General features: G+C 54.0%; 7 protein-coding genes across 7 annotated transcripts; 3 read left to right on the forward strand and 4 right to left on the reverse strand.

The window, feature by feature from the left end:
* Nucleotides 1-952: 952 nt before the first annotated feature.
* Nucleotides 953-1,746, reverse strand: B0I36DRAFT_436538 (ankyrin repeat-containing domain protein; the record flags this gene model as incomplete). Its single annotated transcript, XM_046162829.1, has 2 exons — nt 953-1,442; nt 1,703-1,746. 2 exons carry the CDS (start codon nt 1,744-1,746, stop codon nt 953-955), a joined length of 534 nt encoding a protein of 177 aa, XP_046005597.1.
* A 2,624-nt stretch (nt 1,747-4,370) lies between these two features.
* Nucleotides 4,371-6,809, forward strand: B0I36DRAFT_398512 (glycoside hydrolase superfamily). The gene is made up of 5 exons (XM_046161619.1): nt 4,371-4,538; nt 4,603-4,962; nt 5,031-5,372; nt 6,070-6,505; nt 6,578-6,809. Exons 1-4 carry the CDS (start codon nt 4,401-4,403, stop codon nt 6,451-6,453), a joined length of 1,224 nt encoding a protein of 407 aa, XP_046005598.1. The 5' UTR covers nt 4,371-4,400; the 3' UTR covers nt 6,454-6,505; nt 6,578-6,809.
* B0I36DRAFT_355816 (peptidase S8/S53 domain-containing protein) lies at nt 6,601-10,261 on the forward strand (the record flags this gene model as incomplete). Its single annotated transcript, XM_046157477.1, has 8 exons — nt 6,601-6,933; nt 7,247-7,280; nt 7,365-7,380; nt 7,461-7,544; nt 7,616-7,960; nt 8,057-8,264; nt 8,669-9,325; nt 9,884-10,261. 8 exons carry the CDS (start codon nt 6,601-6,603, stop codon nt 10,259-10,261), a joined length of 2,055 nt encoding a protein of 684 aa, XP_046005599.1.
* A 583-nt stretch (nt 10,262-10,844) lies between these two features.
* On the reverse strand, nt 10,845-12,170 carry B0I36DRAFT_369568 (uncharacterized protein; the record flags this gene model as incomplete). The annotated part of the gene is made up of 3 exons (XM_046159801.1): nt 10,845-11,081; nt 11,154-11,444; nt 11,517-12,170. 3 exons carry the CDS (start codon nt 12,168-12,170, stop codon nt 10,845-10,847), a joined length of 1,182 nt encoding a protein of 393 aa, XP_046005600.1.
* Nucleotides 12,171-13,422: 1,252 nt separating this feature from the next.
* On the reverse strand, nt 13,423-14,045 carry B0I36DRAFT_355818 (uncharacterized protein; the record flags this gene model as incomplete). The annotated part of the gene is made up of 3 exons (XM_046157478.1): nt 13,423-13,457; nt 13,519-13,523; nt 13,609-14,045. 3 exons carry the CDS (start codon nt 14,043-14,045, stop codon nt 13,423-13,425), a joined length of 477 nt encoding a protein of 158 aa, XP_046005601.1.
* Nucleotides 14,046-14,961: 916 nt separating this feature from the next.
* On the forward strand, nt 14,962-18,166 carry B0I36DRAFT_436541 (uncharacterized protein; the record flags this gene model as incomplete). Its single annotated transcript, XM_046162830.1, has 7 exons — nt 14,962-15,111; nt 15,326-15,418; nt 15,450-15,461; nt 15,623-15,628; nt 16,571-17,326; nt 17,497-17,991; nt 18,087-18,166. 7 exons carry the CDS (start codon nt 14,962-14,964, stop codon nt 18,108-18,110), a joined length of 1,536 nt encoding a protein of 511 aa, XP_046005602.1. The 3' UTR covers nt 18,111-18,166.
* Nucleotides 18,167-18,336: 170 nt separating this feature from the next.
* Nucleotides 18,337-19,450, reverse strand: B0I36DRAFT_378246 (putative short-chain dehydrogenase; the record flags this gene model as incomplete). The annotated part of the gene is made up of 4 exons (XM_046160648.1): nt 18,337-18,758; nt 18,854-18,922; nt 19,004-19,087; nt 19,171-19,450. 4 exons carry the CDS (start codon nt 19,448-19,450, stop codon nt 18,337-18,339), a joined length of 855 nt encoding a protein of 284 aa, XP_046005603.1.
* Between the last annotated feature and the right edge of the window lie 354 nt (nt 19,451-19,804).

The raw sequence follows: 19,804 nt of genomic DNA on the forward strand, positions 1-19,804 counted from the left end.
CGTAGTGTAATAATGTGTAGCTGTCCCGGTCTTATATATTAATGTTCGCGCCATGCCCGACCAAATACGGCAGAGCAAGTGCAGCTTTCTACTAGGTAGGGTTGCTGCTTCTGCCTAGCGGATCGTTGTTATTACGGAACAAGCGATAGAGGACCCCATGCCCCTTAGCATCGGCGGCGTTAACGTTAAGCTTAAAGTCGTCCATAAGAACCTATAGTACGTATATGTTCGGCTCTTAGTGGTCGATCGCCGAGAAGAGAAGTATGTCGTGATCGTACTGCATATGGACCTTGATGGCGTCCTTTAAGAGACGTAGCATGTCTGCAAACCCTTCTGAGATAAGTAGACGAACGATCGCGGAGATATCTCCAATGTCTCGGCTAGATATATCCGAGACAATTTCTACTAGAAGCTGCTTAGCTGAAGTATATTCTCGAAGTTGCATTAGTCTTATGAACCGCATATTCGCAGGAATCTCTGGGTTCTCGGTCTTAAGACGGTCTGCGATTCTGTGCTGCTAAGGTCTAAAAGTGCCTATATTGGCTTCCTGGCTCGTCTTATAGGTTCTATAAAGGTTATGCTTGGTCAGAAAGTTGGTGCGTGTACGGGACAGCGTCCCTAGGGCGTACGCTGCCTGGCTGGCATTAGCCAACTTAATCGCCTGGTCGATTAGGATAATGTTTGCAGGCTTCGATATCTTAAGTAGGGATAAGACCATTTCGTCAATTCGCCAAGGCGTTAAGCCTCTTAGTCTTGTGGCACTTTTTAACCTACGTAGTTGGCTCTCCGTCTCGCATAACGCTAGTATATACTAGCATAAGCTCTCGAACAGGTGGGAGTCGCCGTCTGTCGAGCCGTATCTTATATCGGCCCTAGCTTCGAGCAGTAAGCCAAATATGCTTGGACTGCCGGCGAGGCAAGTATAATAGATCGCCGTTCGTTGCCTAGCATCTTAAGTATTGACAAACGCCCTAAGCGTGACTGCAGCGCTGTATCCAGGCGGACTGTTGCCGACCTGTTGTTTTTCACGGCTGGCCTCAACGGCTTGAAGAAGCATGCTAACAACGTTGCCGTCCGCGTCTTGTACCGCGTAATGAAGTGGTGTGCGTCCCTCTTTGTTAGGTCTCGCTAGGTCTGCACCAGACTCGAGTAGCCTCCGGATGTGATACGCGGACGTGGCGACGGCGAGGTGGAGAGGCGTAATCCCGTCTACGTTAGCCGCGTTGACACGGCTCGGCGCAGCATTACTAGCACGGTTCAGCTGCTCTAGAAGGACGTTAAGGGCTAGCGTCTGGCCGGGACGGTCCAGGTTGATATTGTCCAACACGTCGGGGCGAATGTTGCTGAGGACGTGGAGGGGCGTGCGACTAGCATCGTTTGCCGGCGTCGCGTCAACGCCGCTGGCGATCAGCTCCTCTATCATTCTGACCGTGCTGCTGCCGCTATGGATTGACACTGCGTGATGCTAGAGCGTGTTGCTACCGTTAAGGACGAGCCGGGCCGGGTCTAGTCCCTCCCGTAACAGAGTTTTGAAAGCTCCAATGTCGCGTTTCTCTACCGCGGCCAGGGCTATGGCAGCCCTGTCGTGGAACACGCCGTCGTCTGCTATGGTCGGATGTGCTACTGTGTGAGTGGCTGCGCTGGCTGGACGAGACATTGCTGGCTAGCGGGAGCGGCGGAAGTGGCGTGATAAGGTACTTACTTGACTTTAGGTAATATGGTGATAGCGTCGTCTGTAGGAACCATGTATAACCCTGCTGCCTATAGGACGCCCCCCCCCCCCCCCCCCCCACAATATGTACTGCATGTTAAATTTTGCTCGTGACCTTTCTAATCCTTACTGATTTAAGTATATTCCTAGGACCGTATAAGCACAGCCTATGGCCGCAGCTGTAACCTCGCCCATAGAGGATCGCTCCCGGGCAACGTTGTATACCTGGAGACCCTAGGTCGACCCTACCGTTAGCTTATTCCTGCTGCCTAATGGAGACCGCCGAGCGAGGCTGTGGCCTAGCTGGTATACGGACGGAGCAGGGATGTTGACTGGGTATCCCTATGGTTGTAGTAAGATAACCTCCTATCCCCTTCTGGAAACTAGTAGTGTCGCAGTCCAACAAAATGCCGAGCTTTATAGGCGTCGACCAAGCTTTTAGCAACCTTGGCTACAGAAGAGTAATAAAAGCTTAGTAGGACATCTTAAACATTGGTAGCAGTTGATATACTCGAACCGCACGCTACCTTATGATTAGTTCCTCGGATGTCTTTTTTTTTTTTTTTTTTTTTTTTTTTTTTCTTATTAGGGACCATCGGTTCACTAGGGTGGCTGACATTGGCGTTAGTCGAATACTGTTGGTCGCAATGGGGGCCTCGGGGCTCTATCGCCGATGGCCCTGTGAAGTGTAATTCCGGTGGATTTCTCCGTACGAAGGTGACATCTGGTGTTCAGGGACGGTTATACTATTGGACAAGATTATATACTATATCAGCAACACTGGATCCCTCGACAGTGCTAGCCGTCCATGAGGCTCCGCTCTATTGCAAACCCAGCTCGGCTCCGGACGCGAAGGATAACTATTATGACTTGCCCTACAGGACTATATTCGCTGGATATATAACGGTACTCTTCTAACAGTCCCCTATATAGCTGTCTATGGAGTCCTGCTTAGAGCGCTTTCTCATCTAACGCTGTTGTTCAGACAGAGGCTTGGATCCTAGTGTAGTAACTCTGTCCAGTCCTATCACGATGAGACTGGACGGGCGCCTTGCCGCGGTGCTGGTGGTTACTGCCTGGGACCTTATCGTCCCTGCCTAGGTATAGTCCGCCGGCGCCTCTAACAACGCTACTAACCATCTCGTATTCTTTCCTAACCTGCTCTAACCTGAGACTACATCGTCCAGAGCCTACTGTCCTATAGTATGTGACGCTGCTGGACCGACTAGCTTTTCCTAGTCTCGGATCCTCTTACTTGAGGAACTCGAAAGATGCGATTACATAGTTATCTTCGAGGCCATGCTGCGGTTCCCCCTGTCCTCGCCCGACCGCCTAATAGTCCTCAAGGTATGTACCTCGTAGATAACCGACGCCGAGGCGGCTCCCGGTGCCTTTGGCCCGCTGGCACTGTCTAACGCCGATGTGGTTAATACGATAGCATAAGTCCAGACCGGCTGGAGTGGCCGCCCAGCTTCCCAGCGCGCGACGTCTAACATAGTTAACGCGGCACTGAAGCTTAAGCACTAGGTAGCGCAGAAACCGGACAACCGCCTGACCGCTATCTTTGCAAAGTCTGGCAAGGCCGTCGTCGGACTTTATGCGGGCACCTAGGTTTACAGATCTACGCTTGCCTCTCTTATGCGAGACTTTGTTCACCGTATCAACGACTTAGAGGTGGACATGCCTTCGCGCCTGACTATGTAGGTCTGCGGCCCGACCGGCGAGCGCTCGGCTATAGCGGTGTTTGGAGCTATCGTAGATACCGACGGAGATATATAGGGCGTCTATAAGGCGCTTAGTGGCTGGGTTGATAGCGAGTGCGTCGAGGGTTTCGACGGTAGTAGTATCGCCCAGAACCAGACAATGGCGCTTATCTCTGCGGTACCCCTTACTCAAGACTCCGTTACCGGCCTAGTTGTGAACGAGACGTAGATAAACAGTATAGGCCTACTGAGCCGCCATCACTGGTACGCCAATGCTATCCAAGCTTACCAGCCTCTGCAGTAAAAGAGGAAACGCGCAGGTTCCTGTCGCGTGGCTAAGGTCGACTTTGGTAACAGCTGCTGGTCCATCGCTTAGGAGAAGTGCGGTATTTCACTAGAGAAGCTATACGCCTTTAATGGTATCGATGATTCATACTGTAGCAGTATGGCGACGGGGGATGAGATGTGTTGTTCTGAAGGAGGCGGCTAGGTCCTAAGTAAGTTAAGAGATAAACCCTTGGAGCAATCGAGACTGCTATCCATACCCATCCCTGCGAAATCGCGTAATTGCTCGAGGCTAACTAGGCGGATCACTAGTAATGGCTGCCGATGACGAATGCAAATATACCGTTATCGAAGAGAACGATCGCTGCCTAGCTATTGCAAAGCGTTGCAACGTCTTGTTGAATAAGCTTGTGCAGTTTAATGGTGGCGACCAGACAGCGTTCTGTAATAACTTGAAACCCAAAACCGCAGCTTGCTGTACTACTAGTAAGAAGCCAGACTTCAAGCCCAAACCGCAAGAGAATGGCGACTGTGCTGTGCACGAGGTTAAGAAGGACGACGGCTGTTGGGCCATCGCTGATAAGTATCACCTTAACTAGATAGAGCTCCACCAGCTTAATGTCGGCAAGACCTAGGGCTGGGCGGGCTGCGGCGCTCTTCTGGCTGATTAGAAGATCTGTATCAGCGAAGGGCGGCCTCCTATGCTAGTCCAGGTGCAAAACGTCACTTGTGGCCTACAGGTCATAGGTACGCAACGACCTCAAGAGGGCATTAAGATTGCTGATCTGAATCCCTGTCCGCTGAAAGTTTGCTGCTCAGGATGGGGATATTGTAGTCTTGTAAGTACAGAGGAGTTGAAAATGAGGCTATATTACGAACTACGCTCACCATAGCTATTTACAGACTGACGACTTCTGCACGGATATAAGCATCGACAACACTCCTGGAACATATGAGCCGAATACGAACGGTTGCATCTCTAACTGCGGCAAGATCGAGATTATTAACAACAACACGCTACCGGAGAACTTTATTCGAGTAGGATACTTTGAGGCCTGGAATAGTAACCGTCCTTGTCTCAATATGGACGTCACGGAAGTAAAAGACCCGATCACGTATATTCACTTTGCATTCGGTTATATCAACGAAGACTTCGTCCCTAGTACTGACCCGGAAGTTACCGAGCAATGGGTTAAGTTCCTGGGAATGTTAGGTCCGAAGAAGATTATTTCATTTGGAGGTTGGGTATTCTCTAACGAGCCGGTAAGCACCCCAAGTTAAGCCTCTGCTCTTATATATGCCAGCCGGCGTTGACGAAAAGGACTAATTAGGGAACATTATATATAATGCGACAGGGCGTTAAACCTGCGAATAGACAGAAGTTCGCCGATAACATTATTAAGTTTGTTATTGATAACAAGCTCGACGGCGTCGACTTTGATTGGGAGTACCCTAGCGCTGATGATATTGAGGGCTCCGATCCGGGTACTAAAGAAGATGGTATTAACTATCTGAAGTTCTTGACAACAGTCCGTAATGGTTTGCTAAAGGAGAAGTCCTTGGCTATTGCCGCGCCGGCCTCCTACTGGTACCTGCGCTACTTTCCGATTGACCAGATAGCTAAGATCCTTAGCTATATCGTTTATATAACGTACGATTTGCACGGTAAGTCCGTCCGCAGCCTTATTGCATGTACGGGAGCTGACACCAATTAGGGTAATGGGATGCTGGTAGCAAGTGGGTGTGACGGCCAACCAACAGGGGATGTTTGTTACGGGCGCGAAAGAGCCCAAACAACTAGGCCACAGGATCAGGCCAAGGGCGAGGGCGGATCATGTGGCAGCACCGTCACAGGTTTCTTATGTAAGCACGATAAGGGACGATAAGGAAGGTACGTACCGGTCATGCATATCTGCATGACCGACGCCGTGCCAAGAAGGATGGTCACCAATATCTGCATGACCATCAGGACCAGATTCATGACCTGGCCGCGACCATCGGGCTCAGAGTCATGACCACGATGAAGGACAAAGGATATATAGAGTACGGAGGATCTCCTTGTAGACAGTCATTACCTTTGTACTTCAGCGATCAATCTAAGTATCAGTTTCACCCACACTTGAACTAGTCACTCAATTGCCGAGACTGGTATCTCTTCCAAGAGACACGAACGACAACCCAGAGAGAGAACGACAGCAGAGTGTTAGTTGTTATTGTACAGGCTTTACCTATCTTGCAGAACAGCAACCCCAGCGCCCTGCCAGACGGTTGACCCCGGAGGCAGGATCGTGACAGTGGGCTAGGTGAGTTTTTGATCTTGTCGATCCTGCTAATGTCTGTTATAAACTGGACAAAGATGTCACTAATAAGGCTCCCAACGCCAGCACCGGTTGTGCTAATAGCGATTGTCTGCGGTTACACGTCAACATTACGGAGACGATTAACTCGCTTATAATAATTACGCGAGCCGGCGTGTCCTCGACCAAGGTTATCGTGGGTATTATAAGCTATGGACGTAGCTTTAAGATGGCAGACGCGAACTGCTGGGGGCTATCGTGTCTATACCTTGGCTCGCGTAATAACTCGCCTACTCAACCCGGAAAGTGCACTAACATAGGCGGCTATATTACGAACGGCGAGATTGACGAGATTATTAAGCGCAAGGCCACACCGATTAAGCAGATATTTAACAAGGAGTCTAACTCTAACATCCTTATCTATAACAATGTGGAGTACGTTGGCTATATAAGCTAGGAGAGTAAGGACCGCCGTGTCCAGAAGTATAAGGGCCTTAATTTTGGCGGCGGTAAGATAACGAGAACCCTTCCCGCAATACTAACTTGTCTATTCGAACGTAGCTGACCCCTCTGACCCTTAGCGACCGATTGGGCCGTGGATCTTATGGGAGACACTTCGCCGGGATCTAACGACGACGACGTGGTCTACATCGGCACGCCTGTCTACACGTATCCGTCTATAGGATGCACTGCCCCTTGCACCATTGTGCTGGCCCCGAGCCCGCTGGATTCCAAGACTGTTATCTCGATTTCCCTATACATAACATTACTGCAAGTTGGCACGACCACGACGACAATCACCGTTAAGGTGCCGGCTCAGACACTTACCGAAGTCCCTTTCTATAACGTCCCGATCCCCTCCAATGTTGGGAATCAGACGGTGGTTCAGCCGTACCCCTCGATCACACTGCCTCCTACCAGTGTGCCAGTTACGTGGGTAAGTAAGGGCACGACTCTGACGACCACGAGGACAATCTTTCCTCCACCGTGGCCACAAGTCACGCAGGGACCTCCCGGATCCTGGAGCAACACTGGCTCGCCTTCCAATATTCCCACGACGATAGACGACCCAGTTCCCGACCCTCCAGAGCCTACCGTTCCATTTCCAACGTGGACAGACTAGTACAAGATCCCATAGCAGATCGAGCCCGTAACGGAACCGCCGCAGGACGACGACGACGATGACGACGACGATGACGATGATTTCTTCTTCATCCTATGTGATCTATGGTTCTTTTCGGTATGTATAGCTGCTCGATGTCGAAGTTTTGGTCAAGAGCTGGGGTGAGCTAACATATCTCTAATCCCTCTAGACTTATATCAAGATCGATAAGTTTCAGATTAAGGGATGGAAATAGCGCATCCTAGAGGGTATCATTGGACCGTATGTACCACAGCGCTGCAACGGCCCGGTCAATGACCATCCTCTAAAGAATTTCTGCTAACCACGTCACCAACTTGCAGGGGACCTCCTCCGCCCGGGCTTATTCCGTGGCCAACTGGATGGAACTGGAAAGGACCACGTCTGCCGCCTTGGCCTAAGCTCAAGTAAGTGTTTCCACGTTTACATCACTTCTCTCTAAGTAACGGTTCCTGATATCTTAGTGTCAACCATATAGGATCGGTCCAAAGTCTAAGCCGGAGGTCATCCCTAAGAAGCCAGCGCGCTGCGAGACGAAATCAGCCTCTATATGCATGACTACTACTTCCTACGGCCTCGAAGATAAGGGTACAACTACAATCACTATTACCTTACGCGTAATCGAGACGTGCGTAACCATCTATAGCTGCGCAGTTTCTGACTACGACGAGGCGACGGCAACGGATAACACTACTTGTTCTCTTAGCCGGAGGACGGCCCTAGTAGCACTTGTTCATAGCACCACTGCTACCCCTAGCCCTAATGCACTACAGCCGACGGTGACCAGTAGCCCTGAGCTCGTCCACAAGTCTTTGGACATCCGGTCAGATGCCCTTATCCATCTAAGCCGACGTGTCGACGAGAATAACCCGGCCGCCTAGGGCGACGATATCAGGCTCACGACCGAGTGGTTCTATAGCAGGAACGATGTTATCATCTTTGCTAAAAGTATATGGGACTTTAATAGTGACACTAAGGCGCTGGCCGACCGACTGGAAAAGTTGAAAAACGGACAGACACGGGTGAAAGTCGTGAGGGCACAGTCCACTAAGAGGGAACTTACGGCATTCTGGTACGTCTCAGGGCTGCCCACGGGCCTGCACGCCAAGCTGTTACAGATGAAAGCGGTAGGCCATACCACATGAACCCCTTTTTGCCTGGCACTGGACATTCCTAACAATGATTGCTCCAGGCTGAGGTAATATACGACCCGTCGAGCTTCCGAACGAGGGCATGGTATCCCGGCACTGGCATGGATATCATACAAGCACGAAGTGTAGATGACGATGAGGAAGACTTAATCGCCGGGGAAGAAGAAGAAGAGCCGGTCGCAGGCCCTAGGATCGCAAAGAGGCTAGTAACTCAGTACACGGACTGGGCCAACTCCCACATCTCAACCCCTCCCGAAGCGGACGACTAGGCCACCAACACCGACTTCACCGTCAATCCAGGCGCGAGCTAGGACAACTCCCTGCACAAGTACTATTTCCACGAGTCGGCGGGCCAACAACAATACATATATGTTATTAAGTCGTGCGTCGACACGAAGCATCCCGAGTTCATTAGCATCCGGGTGGCTAGTCCTCTTAAGACGCAGAACTGGGGCCTCGGGTATACTGACGACTACGTCCACGGCACTGCTGTCTCTGCCCTTGCGGTGGGCCAGAACCTCGGCGTAGCACGCAGGGCGATCCTAGTGCCGGTGCACATAGGCACTGCCTTTGAGCGTAACTCGGACCCGGCCGAGCGTTACCTCGAGGTACTTGTTCTCGTGCTCGACAACATCCTGGACACTAACATCCCTAAGGAGGGTAAAGCCGTCGTTAGCATGTCGTGGCAGATCGGAGCTGGAAGCGTGCCTAAGGACTACGGGCGGGTTATGCGGACCGTTCTCGAGGAGATTGCGAGCGAGGGCGTCGTCCTCGTCGCAGCTTCTGGTAATGGGCGCAAGAAAGGATTCAACTCGGACGGCGGCTACCCCCAGCGCGTTATAGGCCAGGGCCATCTTACTGAGTCGTCTCTGGTCGTCGGAGCTACAGACGGCGCCGCACGCCTGGCAGGAATTAGTGAGCGCTTCAGCGATAACAAACTGAACCGCATCATCCACGCCCCTGGCGATAAGCTCAAGGTAGTAGTCGCCGGCGGCTCGCATAAATGGAGCTCTGGCACATCGTACTCGGCGCTAAAGGTAGCTGGTCTTGTGGCCTACTACCGCGGGCTGCCTTCGCGCTAGAAGGACTAGCTTACGGTCGCGAGCAGCGCTAAGCGGCTGGTCAAACTGTTTGAGAGATCCCTTATCATCGACGACGGCCCGTGGAAGGACTAGAACCCGGGTGCCGTCAGCCCTAAGTTCATCTAGAACGGATAGGTGCTCGAACAGTTGTGTCTCCTCAACGGCCAAGACCTCCGGTATAAGGGTAAGCTGGTGTGTCCAAGCATCCCAGATGACCTCACAACTTGTCCGCTGGTGAACCGCCGCTCCGGCGCTGACGCGAGCTAGTTCGATCGGCGGGCGTGTGAGCCGCCCCTAGACAGCCCCGGCGATGGTAACGACGGAGACGGCAGCGGAAGCGGCGGTAGCGGACAGATTGGTGATATCCCTATGCCTCCGCCCATTACCTGGAAGCTAGGCCCGGCCCTGCCTACATACGAGCGTAACTGCGGCACCCATTGTGAGGGCTACTACTATAGCCCTACACCGACTGGCTCTCCTCTAGACTTTTCCGAGCCGAGCCCGCCTCCCTAGGAGCCTGATGACCCTCCGGATGACCCCGACGACCCGCCCGGAGGCGGTGGTGATCCGGGTCCGCTAACATTCTACCTGATGGACGTGACGTATGTTACCGAGCTCGAAACTGGATGGTACGGACAGGCCACTAAGTTATCCAATTGGGGCAACTGTGATGTAATGGACGTGCCGGCTGACAAGCTCGACGGGGCTAAAGGTGACTGGCCCACGTACCCTTGGCCGGAGAAAGAGTTTACCGGCGAGCTCTGCGACAAGAAGCTGAGGTATAAGCGTAAGGATCCTGGCGACTACGACGTCTTCGACCGGGATTCTGGTAAGCAAGTTAGCATCTGTACTAAAGCGCCTGAAGTGGATGCCAAGATCTGTGGCATCTAGATCCAGAGCATATATAACCGGGTTTACTAGTGTACCGGTGCTTGCTAAGTGGTGTTGGGGTGGTTGGGCGACGAGACAAAATTCTTTTTGAGATTTGAAGCTTTCTTATATGGTTGGGGAGACTTGCTGTTTAATGTGGAGGAGGGAATAGGTTGGCTGGGTGTACTGGGGGATCTGATGATTAGTTTACTCAATTTCATACTAACGTTGAGGCGAGGTTTTAAACAGTGAAGAAATAGCAGTTATTGCAAGTGCCTATACGATATCGGTATTCTAGATCTAAAAGCCCTCCTAGCTCTCCTCGTATATGGCAGGAGTATAAACACTTGTTCCCGCAACTCGGTTATGGCCGATACGGTGGCCAGGTCTCCGTCCGTACGGGACTACGTATGTCGAGTTTACTAAACTCGTTTTCCAATGTCTCTGAATACGGCACGATGATGCCACTTGTTACGTCACCCTGAGACCTGGGTTCATCGGATGTAAGAGGTGGGTGGACGGTGACCTTTAATGTCTTCTTAAACTTCTCCAGGCGCTTGCCTCCAACCCGAACGTAGTATGTGACCTTGAACATATATTCCCGCTATATATCTACGGGCGTGACAGAGCTGGGCACGTTGTTGAGAACCGAGCTGAGCGCGATGACTTGTGTCCAATCATTGTCCGGGTTCATCTGGGCGCCTGATGTTTGTGGGTGTCCGGATGCGTATGACGAATCGCTCAATGTCGTAGACGACGATTCTCGTGACGATCGTGTGCCTGTGCCTATACTGTTTCCATTCGCAGCTGTACCTGACGCGAAGATGGTACTCCCGTCGCCCTTAAATTCGACCGTTTTCTCAGAGACAACCCCATCGTCCTCGACAGACCGCTAAGCTGACGTAGACTTTACCTGCACCAGCCCCTTCACCTGCACCTTGACGCCCATCAGCTCGACCCGCACCCGGTCCATGTCCCGCGCCGTAGACCTCCTCTTAGAGGGCACGATCCTGATCTGCAGCACGAGCGGCTGGGAGCGGTGCACGTCGCTCGAGCACGAGACGTGGCAGTCGTACGAGTATAGCCGGCTGAACGAGCCGAGTAGCCTATCCCGCAGACTGGCCCTTTTCTTGCGCCTCCTGCTCCTATTCCCGCTTCCACTCCCGCCGCTGTCGTTGTCGTCGTCGTTGTCGTCGTCGTCCTCCTCGTTAATAAGCGGCAGCGCCCTATCCTTGAACATGAACTACGCGCTACCCGTCTACATCGCGCCACCCACGGCTCTGCGCAGCGGCGCGAGCTCGTAGAGCACTAGTGTGCCCTTGAAGTCCGCGGATACTGGGAAGCCGCCGCGCACGCTCTGGTCGTCGACCTTAACGTCTTGTCCGCCGGGGAAGGTTATGCTGGCTGCTACCTCGTACCGCACGCGGACGTCGCCGAGGGGATTAGTGGTAAACGTTGATAGCGGGAGCGGCTGGTCTGAGACCGTGTTGAATGCTACGTGGTTTTGACATGGTTGTTGCGGGAAGGAGAGCTCAAAGGAGAAGTTGACCGTCTGGGTGGTGGTGGTGGTGGTGGTGGTATTGGTAGGTATAGCCGAAGCGAGGCGTACAATGCCGTCGGACAAAAGAAGCTGCCGGAGGAACAGCGGCACGCGGTCCTCGAAGAACTCTTGGCTATCGAGGTCCCAGCGCTTCACATCTAGCCGGCCCTGCAGGGTGACCATGACGTTGACCCGGCCGTGGAACTCCTCGGTAATGCGCCGTATGTGCGACGAGGTGGGATTAGTGCTGTTGGTGTTATGAGCACCGGCGTCGTCGGCTTTATAGCGATAGTCTAGCTGCACGTGGCCCTTGACTGGGTCGTCCGGGCCGCAGTGCACATGTCCTGGGTTCGCGAGGAGAGCTCGGGCTGTGACTATGCCGTAGCCCATGGCTTGCTGCTATGTACGCTGTCCTGAGTTCCTATCCGTTTCCGCTACTTGTAGCTGATGTGAAAGGACCTGTCGCAGGGGGGAATGTACGTAAAGAAGGTTTGAGATGGTATATCTATAGTCTGTCGCGGTCTCGCACCTGGGAAACGTCGAAATTATGCACTCCACACTTGCACTTTGGCGGCCCTTGTTATTTTAGGCGCTCTTGCGACTTGGCATCTCCTGGTTCTGCCCCAGAGTTGTCCATAATAGGAGAGTGGTTCATAAGCGGGCTTAGACATCGCGGCGACCTGCCAAGACTCGGTGCAGGGGTGCAGGGGTGGCGCCTCACACGCTCAGGTCTCCGAGTGGAGCGGCCAAGGCTTGGTCCCTGGGCTTTCCAAGTACAAGAGTGCTAGGACGGGCTTGGGGACTGCGTTTGCCATACTGGCAGGGCGCCAGCCGGAAACCGACAGTTGTGTAGCCTCGGGCAGGATGTGAGGTGGTACGGGCCTCTACAACCCAATGGTATCAGAATATGATTGTAGGATTTGGTAAGTATATTACCTAGCCTGGGGCTCGGAACACGTTTCTTGCTGAGGCAAGGTACAAGTCAGAACGATATCATTCTCTTGAAACTAAGGCTCGAAAACTACGATTATATGATCACACACAATATAATCACACGCAATCTAATCACACTCGCCCAGCGCCAGGTATGGTGACCACAGAACTCGAAGCCAGAGTGTTCCCACCAATGACGGGGTCGTCTTGAATGTAGAACAAATGGAAAGTCCTCATAGGGTTGATTGAGCTATTCAAACACGAGTGCAAACGAGAGCTCGCCGTCGTAGGACTTATGTAGGTCACAAACCCTGCTCTCATGTGTCAGCCCGCCAGGGCCTTCCATTCATATCCGCTGCATGTGGGTAGAGCTCAGAGGAGCAGTGGACATGACAAGTCAATTGTTGCGTAACTATAAACTCCCACGGCTATGAGATGAACAGCCAAGCTTTGAAAATGAGGTCAAACCGTGTCGGCACATTAGTATCGTAATGACGTTTGGAAAAGAAAAAAGTACCCAAATTAACGTCCCGCCATGTTACACAGTGCCTGCCGAGAAACGAGCGACATCTAGGAAATCGACACCATCTCAATCAGCCATACCTGTGCACCTAGTCTCGTGCTCCGAGCAGCTGTCCATAACCCACCCCTTTCATTTGCGCAGTGGCTCGACACCGCTTAATTCCACCGAAGTGGTACTTGTGAAGTCTCAAGGACACGCGCCAGCAGCGGTACAGGCAAGGACTAGATGGTTCATGTTTAGTATTGCAGCACTAATGCACTCATCGGCATTGACAGGACTTACGGTAACTAACACGAGAAGTCGTCAGCAATGATCGTTCTAGAGAAGTTCATTACAAGACAATTAGAGAAATCACTGTTCCAAAAGACTTACAGAGGATACAGCTCCCACTGCCCGCCGGCACCAATGATGCAAATATAGATGCACGTAGTATACTCGGTCGGATCGCGCGCCTCGAGCTCGCTGTTGCCGTTACCAGCAGCAGCCGCGGCGTTACTTGCTGCTCCGAAAACGCCCACGACGTCGGCAGCGACGGCCGCCTCGAACTGCGCGGCCTCTTGGACTGAAGCCTCGGCGACGACAATGGTGGCCGAGTCCGGCGTGGTCGTGATGAGCCCGCCGGACTGAGTCTCGAGGAAGGCGACCTGCTCCGGGGTGAAGTGGACCACCTGGCCGGCCGTCAGGCCCGGCAGCACAACGTCGGCAGGGACGGTGAAGTCCGCGCCGCCGTCGTTGGGGATTGCGGACGCGGTGGCCGTCTGGATACCCAGGGGCAGGAGGCAGGCAAGGAGTTTGGGAGTGTTAAACATCATGGTGAGAGCGGGAAATTTGAAGTGTATATGCCGTTAGAAGTGCGTAGTTGTTTGTTTGTCTTTGAGCAGTGGTAAACCAAGCTCTCGTAGGCACCGAAAGTATATTTATACATAAGGAATTCCTACTGCTGCCTCTATCTTAACCGAAGCTGGCTCGCTTCAGTTTGCCTCTTTAAGCCCGGCTTCAGGTTATTGGCGCGGATTGTAGGACTTGCCAAACATGGGGAGATAGCAGCATGGTAGCATCGCCCAATGGGTGACTGAGTCAGCAACTCTTACTGATTGTGCCAGTGTCCTACAATTGGAGATTCACGGTAGCTACCGCAGACGAAAGCTTTTCCATGCGATGCAGCCACGAGGTGGGGATGGAGTCGGATCCCTGCTGATAATTCGTTGCTAGCGTGAACGGGCTGAACAACCCCATATGCGCTGGCGCTATTATCTGCTATTATCTTTCGCCGTAAGAGGAGTTACGTGCCTTTTCCATCTTCTTGCTTTTGGAGCTAGGACAGGTCGGCCGAGAGATTCCAAGAGCTGAAGAACTCGAGGCTCATTCATCCACAGTGGCTAAGACATATGTGTGGACTCCTGCTATGATGCCAGGCCTTAAGGCTGAGGGCCAGGATGATATGCTGACGCCATATCTACATTCTGGCTATGGATTTTAACCGAGAAGAAAGGAGACATCATACGAGACGCCATAAGGAAACATGAAAGGCGCTCTGAAAGGCAGTGGCGTTGAGCCTCTGCCTCCTTCCCGGGAGTCATACCGTAGTCCGATCGTGCTTAAGGACAACCATATAAGGCCCGGTTGCCGCCAGCCTGACCTCCGAGAAGAGTATACTCGGCAACCAGAACGACGCAATATCCCAGAAAACACATCCTCTTTAACTCAGTCATATCCTCGGAGATCATGTATACCTCAACCCTGACCAGCTTCCTCGCCCTGACTGCCATTGCAGCAGGTGCTGCTATCGACACCACCGCTCACGCAGACATTGAGACCCGCCAGGTCGGAGCTACTCCAGGGTTCTGTAGCGCGAGTCGGAACTGGTGTGTCACTGTATGTCCTCCTCGAGCTTGCAGCGGGAAGTTGTGGAATGCCGCCCTGGTCCGTGGGAGTCGTACGCGGACCTTGTTGACGCCGCATCTCATTTCATGCAGACTACCCGGACCTACCCGTGCACCGTGGGTCGATGCGTAAGTTTCTTGTCTACCTGCCGTTGTGCTCCAACGTGTGGGCGTGAGCGATTGACCAAAGTTTTCCGGGAACTTAGACAAAGGATCAGAACTCGGTTAGTACTTGCCATTTCCGAGAGCCCATTGGCAATAAGAATATTGGCTCTTATCAGTCTCTCCAGGAATCCCAAGTAAAAGTTCTATGCTAATCTGATGTCCTAGTGTGCTATCATCGTAAGTAGCGGGCCCAAACACCTGAGACGGCAACCGTGGAGTTTCAGAGACGGCAAGCCAATAATTTGACCCTGCCCTGAGCTCTGGACACCCATATCGGTCCTTTCAACCGAGTACGCTTTTACTAATCGACGAGTCGCGATCACGATGTCTTTGTATAGAGCGGTGTAAGTCACACACTCAAAGGCCCTTGGCAGGGCTGGCATCAACTCATATAGCACGACTAATGTATCGGCTACAGTACGGGATTACGGCAGCCAGGTGCGATTAGCTTGTCCAATCATGAGTAGACGTCGGCCGCAACAGCAGAGACGGGGCAGCAAATTGACCGGATGCCGGGTGTCGGCTTGGTGGAGGATTTCTCTATGACCGTCGAGCGTATCCATAAGGCGACCTCGAGGTTGTCCAGCCATACTTTTCGTGTAGCAAGACGAGAAATTCTGAACATCCGGACGAAGGTTTCCTGCTGCTTGAAAGTTTTCTTCTTGATGTGGAATTTCCCAGGGTTGTTATTCAGACGGACCTCGATTATGGAAGGACAAGGGCGAATACGGCGCACACCTGATGAACACGAGCCGTTTTCTAACTGTTGTCCTGTGATGAGCACAACGATGCAAAACTTGCAAATGTTATCCTGTGCTATGAACCAATGAAAGTCAAGGGAAAGGAACCCCCTCACATCCCTTGTGAGTTTTAGGCCAAAGGGTCAAATGTAACGCTCTCGGCTTCTCAAGCCAAATGCGTCTTGCATTCAGAAGGTGATGGCAGGAAACCGGCCCCATTCCGCGATCTCTTGGCAGTGCACTGCCGCCCACCCCATCGCCGAGAATGGGGCCATTGCGCGAAGAGACATCTTACCCTCGACGTTATACCAGCCCTGCGCCCCACAGTGAAGTTCTATACTTGGCGGCTCAGGGCTGCAGTCGTATAGTTACTGAGGATGCGTCCTCACGGTCCGGCACGTGCACTCTTGTCCGGTCGTATATCCCGCCGTAAGCAGAGCCACACGCCTCTAAGACAAGTCAGCTGGGCTTCGAGCTTCAGTCTCTTGCATCTTCCGCCTCTTGACTTGCAGCCTGTCTCCTCGCGACGCACGGGTGCCCATATAGTCGGTAACCAACATGCCCTCCGGCGGCTCCCTGGGCACGCTGCGGCCCGTAGCCATCCTCCACGACCCGACCCGCGTCCACTGCGGCCCAGACGACCCGGTCCAGGGCTACGTGCAGCTCAGCTACATCCCGAGCCGCCAGATGCCGCACGACACGCAGCTCTTCAGCCCGTGCAGGATCTTCCTCACGCTGCGCGGCCGTCTCAAGGTCACCGTCGAGCCGGGCCGCCGCCGCAGCACGCAGCACTCCCTCAGCAACCGCACCGCGCGCGCCCGCGTCCCGCTCTTCTCGACGCCCGAGCTGCTCGTCCACGAGGGACCCGTGCAGCTCAGCGCCAGCCAGGCCTGCAACTACCCCTTCTCCCTGTCCTTCCCCGGCGGCGATGCGACCACCATCCCGGACCATGTCGTCGCCATGTGCGCCCCCTGGGACCCCGCGGACGACATGTTCAGCATGGCACCCCGCCAGCCGCTCCCGCCGACCATGAGCATGCAGCGGGACGAGATTGCGGGCTTCGCGGACCACGTGGGCGCGCAGTATGAGCTCGCCACGCGCGTCGAGATGCCCGGGATCGACGTCGAGTTCAGCTACAACCTGATCGACTCCGGGCTAAACAACAAGCTTGCGCGGGTTGGTGGCGGCGTGTCGGCGTGGCGCGGGACCAAAGTGCTGTACGAGCGGCCGCGCGTGGACAGGCCGGTGCCGGTTGACCTGAAGCATGGTAACGGGTGGCTGTTCGTCAAGGACCGCGACCTGGTGCATGCTTGCGATGCTGCAGCTGCCGCCGCCGCCGCCAATGACTCAGCATCGTCCGGGGAGGAGGAGGAGGAGGAGGAGGAGGAGGAGGAGCGGGGTTCCGGGCGAAGACGTCGGCTCTGCTCAAGGGGTCGCTTGCTTGGCGGCCGCTGTGTGTGATCGGGTGGCAGATTAGCTGCGCCAAGGACGTCCACAGGGGCCAGCCCCTGCTCGTCCAGGTCCGCGTGCAGCCGTCCGAGAGCAAGTCGACGACGCTCGTGATGCCGGCCATCGAGCTTGTCAAGGTCACCGTGGCAGTGGAGACGCGTGTCCAGGCGAGAGTGTTCGCCGAGGCTCGCGGGCAGCTCGAGTTCGATAAGAACGAGCCCGCTGCCGAGGAGACTGTCTTCGTTTGCAAAGTTGGGCCGCAGAACGACCAGTCAAGCCCAGCAGACGGGAGGGAAGGCAATGGGAAGTCCAAGGGTGAAAGCGCAATGGGCAATGGACTGTTCAGCGCGGACAACGACTGGACACATGTGCTGACGTTCCTGACAATCACCAGAAATCTCGGCAGCTCTTTTACGTCGCCCTGTATCCGGCGGACCTACATGTTCAGGGTCAAGAGCCTTGTGCGCATCGCCGGGATCGACCGCCACGAGCAGTTCGAACAGCCATTGCCAATAACGGTACACACGCCACTGTCCGAGCATAGCGGCGCTAGTGCCGGCAGCTTGAGGACGACGCATGATGGGATTGGTGCTCATGCCACTGGAGTGCACAGAGCCGAGACCCTGCCGCAGTATGAGCCATAAAGGCTATATCCAAATCAGACAATTCGGACATAGCCGACCCGTCTAGCGCCATGTTTGAATAGCTTTGATAGCCAATCACTGAACGGCAACATCCACTACAAAGAATTCCGAACAATTCTTAAGAACATTCGAACTGCCGGAACGTCTATAGTCTATCCTCGTTGCTGCACACGAGATATTCTGGAGACACGACCTTGCCGTCCTGCCCCCTTGCCCGCTTTACGTCAAAACGTAACCCCCATCGATCAACACATCACTACCGGTAGTATATGTCGACGAATCACTCGCCAGGTACAAAAACAGCCCCTTGATCTCCTTGACGTGCCCCTTGATCTCCTTGACGTGCCCCTGCCGCCCCAGCACCGCAAGACGATACGCCTCGTTCAGCGCCGCGGGGCCCGCACCCATCTTGGTGTCGAAGAAGCCCGGAGAGACGATGTTGACGCGCGCGAAATCGCGCCACTCGCGGGCGAGAGACTTGCCAAACTGCGTGACGAAAGCTTTTGTGCCGTTGTACACGGGCTGGTCGACGGGGACGTTGACAATGTGCCCGCTGATGCTGGCCGTGATGATCAGGTTACCCGTGCCTTGGCGCTTGAAGATCTCGCCGACGTATTTGGCGCAGTAGACGACGCCGTCGACTGAATTATGGTGTAGGGAATGTTAGCTAGTTGCCCTGTGTGCTCCGACGGCCATACGCGGGCACGAATGGCAATGATGGGATTAAGAAACATACCGTTCACGGAGAGCTGCTTCTTGTACTCGTCCAGTGTCTGCTCCAGGATCGGCTTGGAGATGGACATTCCTGATTGGTGCCTGTTAGCGCATGCATGACCAACAATACTGAGATGCGCGTTATGAGACTGGAATGGGTGGTAAAACTTGCCTGCGTTGGCAGCGAAAATGTCTATCCTGCTAAAGTCCTCGGCGACCTGCGCAATCGTCGCCCGCACGGCCTCGGCGTCAGAGACTATACATGGTTCGACGCGGTCAGCCAACATTCCCCAGAGCACTGTACCCACGACCCCTCCCCCCAGAGATATATATACGCACCGTCGACCTGATACGCCTTCGTCTTGACCCCGTGCTCCTTGGCCAGCGCGGCAGCGCGCTCCTCCGCAGCGGCCTTGTTGCTGTTATACAGCAGCGCGACCTCGGCGCCTGCTTCCGCGTACGCGTCGGCGACCGCTCCGCCGATGCCCTCGGCCGCGCCCGTCACGGCGGCGACCTTGCCCGTGAGCTTGAACTGCTCGAGCACGTTTGTCGGGGTGTCGGGGAAGGGCCGCGGGAAGCCCTCGCGCTCGGCGGCGCAGTCTTGGATGGACATGGACATGTTGGTCGGGAGGTTGGTGACAGCGGTCGCGATTGCAACTTTGGTGAGGGTTGTCGCTGTGGAAGTGGTGAGCTGAGGAAGGTTGGGTTTCGAAGTCGAGGAAGAGTTGGAGCTTAAGAGTGGCAGAGGAGAAGCAGGCGGTGCGGCGCAGCAATGCTGCCCCGGAGCACGACAAAGACGCCGCGAAGAAGTGGCGGGATAGAACGTGCTGAAACGGGGTCTATCCGCAGTTGGAATGCAGCAGGAAACTCCGCCCCCGGATGGCCAGAGACTCTTTGAGCCACCTCAAGATCAACAACAATGGCGGTGTGTGCAACTCAGATTATGGCTTCAAGGTGGTCAAGAAAGCCAGCG

Source organism: Microdochium trichocladiopsis (assembly GCF_020744255.1).
Source record: "Microdochium trichocladiopsis strain MPI-CAGE-CH-0230 chromosome Unknown B0I36scaffold_13, whole genome shotgun sequence".
NCBI classification, from domain to species: domain Eukaryota; kingdom Fungi; phylum Ascomycota; class Sordariomycetes; order Xylariales; family Microdochiaceae; genus Microdochium; species Microdochium trichocladiopsis.